Source organism: Propithecus coquereli, unplaced genomic scaffold (assembly GCF_000956105.1).
Source record: "Propithecus coquereli isolate 6110/MARCELLA unplaced genomic scaffold, Pcoq_1.0 Scaffold767, whole genome shotgun sequence".
Classification (NCBI taxonomy): domain Eukaryota; kingdom Metazoa; phylum Chordata; class Mammalia; order Primates; family Indriidae; genus Propithecus; species Propithecus coquereli.
The window spans coordinates 171,266-173,485 of record NW_012153807.1 but is presented as its reverse complement, the minus strand read 5'-3'; the positions used below and the strand labels follow the sequence as shown (position 1 = coordinate 173,485).

The 2,220-nt window shown below is 38.1% G+C and overlaps 1 protein-coding gene across 1 annotated transcript in view; it reads right to left on the bottom strand.

Annotated features, from left to right (window-relative positions):
• The window catches only part of PAK1IP1 (PAK1 interacting protein 1), a 17,751-nt gene that overhangs the window by 2,407 nt on the left and 13,124 nt on the right, over positions 1–2,220 (bottom strand). The window contains exons 3-5 of the mRNA XM_012662458.1: positions 1,453–1,583; positions 293–416; positions 5–139 (exon numbers count right to left, since the gene is read on the bottom strand). Coding sequence (XP_012517912.1) covers positions 5–139; positions 293–416; positions 1,453–1,583 — 390 coding nt within the window. The remainder of the gene's footprint in view (positions 1–4; positions 140–292; positions 417–1,452; positions 1,584–2,220) is intronic.

Sequence of the window (2,220 nt, the reverse complement as noted above, 5' to 3'; positions counted from 1 at the left end):
AGGCTATTTCCTTTTATTGGTTTATTAACGTTAGCGGTTAAACCGCATTTCTTTGCGTTAGGTTTTGACTGCTTTTCTTCTTCCTGCACGGTGTCACCAGATTCCTTTTTGCTGATTTTGGACTGTTTTTCTTCACTTACTAAAACAAAAGAGACAGAGCATTTAAAGATCATTTTTTCCCTCTGACTGAAATAAACATAGGCCAACAATAAAGTTATCTAGATCTCCTTCACTTGGACAATTTAAGAGATAATAGATTATTCAAATTTTCCAAATGATCAACTTCAATTACCAGGAGAAGGCTCTGCAGCTGCAGGCAGGCTTGCTTCCATCTCTGGCACTTTGTCTAGCCACACTCCCAGACATGTCAGCCTGGCGTTAGTGTTTACTTCACAGAGTAGAGATGGGGGAACTTTCTAAAAGAGGAAAGAAAAATTCATAATGTGAATTCGGAATAATTACTTTTTTCTATAACCAAGCCACCTTAATTTAAAATTTATTGTATCTTCTTAAGTATAAAATATGATGTTTAGAAGTAATCTATAATCTTGATTCATGCTTGGTTTGACTATGTTGTTCACAGAGCCAATTTCTGAGAAGTACCCAGAAATTAAAAATTCTAAAGAAAGGGACCATGTCTTGTTCATTTCTATTGTTTAACAAAGAACCCTGCACAAAGCAACACTCTACAAACCATATTCACAGAATGCTTATGAGAGAACAAAGAATAATAAACCAAGAGAGACTATAAAGAGACTCCAGAAAGGAATTTTTTTTTCTTTGAGACAGAGTCTCACTCTGTTGCTTGGGTTAGAGTGCAGTGACCTCATCGAAGCTCACTGCAACCTCAAACTCCTGGGCTCAAGCGATTCTCCTGCCTCAGCCTCCTGAGTAGCTCGGACTACAGGTGTGTGCCACCATGTCCGGCTAATTTTTTTATTTTCTGTAGAGACGGGGTCTCGCTCTTGCTCAGGCTGGTCTTGACCTCCTGGCCTCAAGCGATCCTCCCACCTTGGCCTCCCAGAGTGCTAGGATTACAGGCATGAGCCACTGTGCCTGGCCAATAAAAGGGAATTTAACTGTTCAATTAACAGTTCAATTTAACTGCTCAAAATTATTGTTAGTTCCATAATTGATGAGGAGTATCTACATTGTTTTTAGTAATGGCAGCATTTTTACCTAACATCTTTCAGAGAACCCCAATATACGAAAGAGAAGAAAGTAAAGCTTCTCTGATTAAAAGAGCAGGGAGAAAGTTATGGGATCCTCCCAGCTCAGTCTCAAAAATGCCAACTCCTAAAGCAGCTCTGTGGGAACCCTAACTTTAAAACCATTAATATCAATCATACCTGGAAGAGATTTAAAGATCTATGTTTTATGATCCATTAAAAAAAAATAAATTCTACCTCACTTAAAGTAATACTGATAGCCATACTGTGCTAAGACACTGACCTTATCCTGCTTAAGCTTCCACATTTTGATGAAACCATCACTCGATGCTGTAACAATAACATGATGCTCTGGAATTTCAAAACTGAAAATGTCTTTTACCCTAGGATAGAAATAGTAACACCATAAAAGACCTTTTCTTCAAAATAGCGCAATACTGTTATAAAAGTTATACGCAGAGTCTTTTGCTTTTGTGAAGCTTCAAGTTTTTCCAAAATGCTCAATAAATGTCATAAAATATAATTCTGCTTACATTCCTGTTAGTGAGTCATTTTCAGAGCCAAAATACAAGATAAAATTGACTGTCGATCATATCTCAAGGAAAAGCTGAATAGATAATAGTAACTATAAATAATCAGGTTTATCACAACAGAAATAAAGATGTAGGAAACAGCCCTTCACCTTAAAGAAACTCCAAGTTCTGTAAGGAGAGAAAAGCAAGACAACAGAAACAATGTCACACACCCTTTCCCTCACCTCCAGTGCCACCACCCCTAGTCTAATCTGCTTTCATTTTTCTTTTGGATCATGGAAACAGTCTAATTGGCCTTTCTGCTTCCATTTTTGTCCCCTAACAATTTTTAAAAATGTAAATCAGATCGCGTTACTTCTAGGCTTAAAACTCTACAAAACTGGGATCTGCTTTATAATAACATAGGAGAGGAGGAAGTGGCTGGGGATATAGATGAAGCAAGACTGGCCATCAAGTGACAGGTGCTGAAGCTGGTGATGGGTCTGTAAGGGCTGGGTCCTTAAACTGGTCTGCCTGCG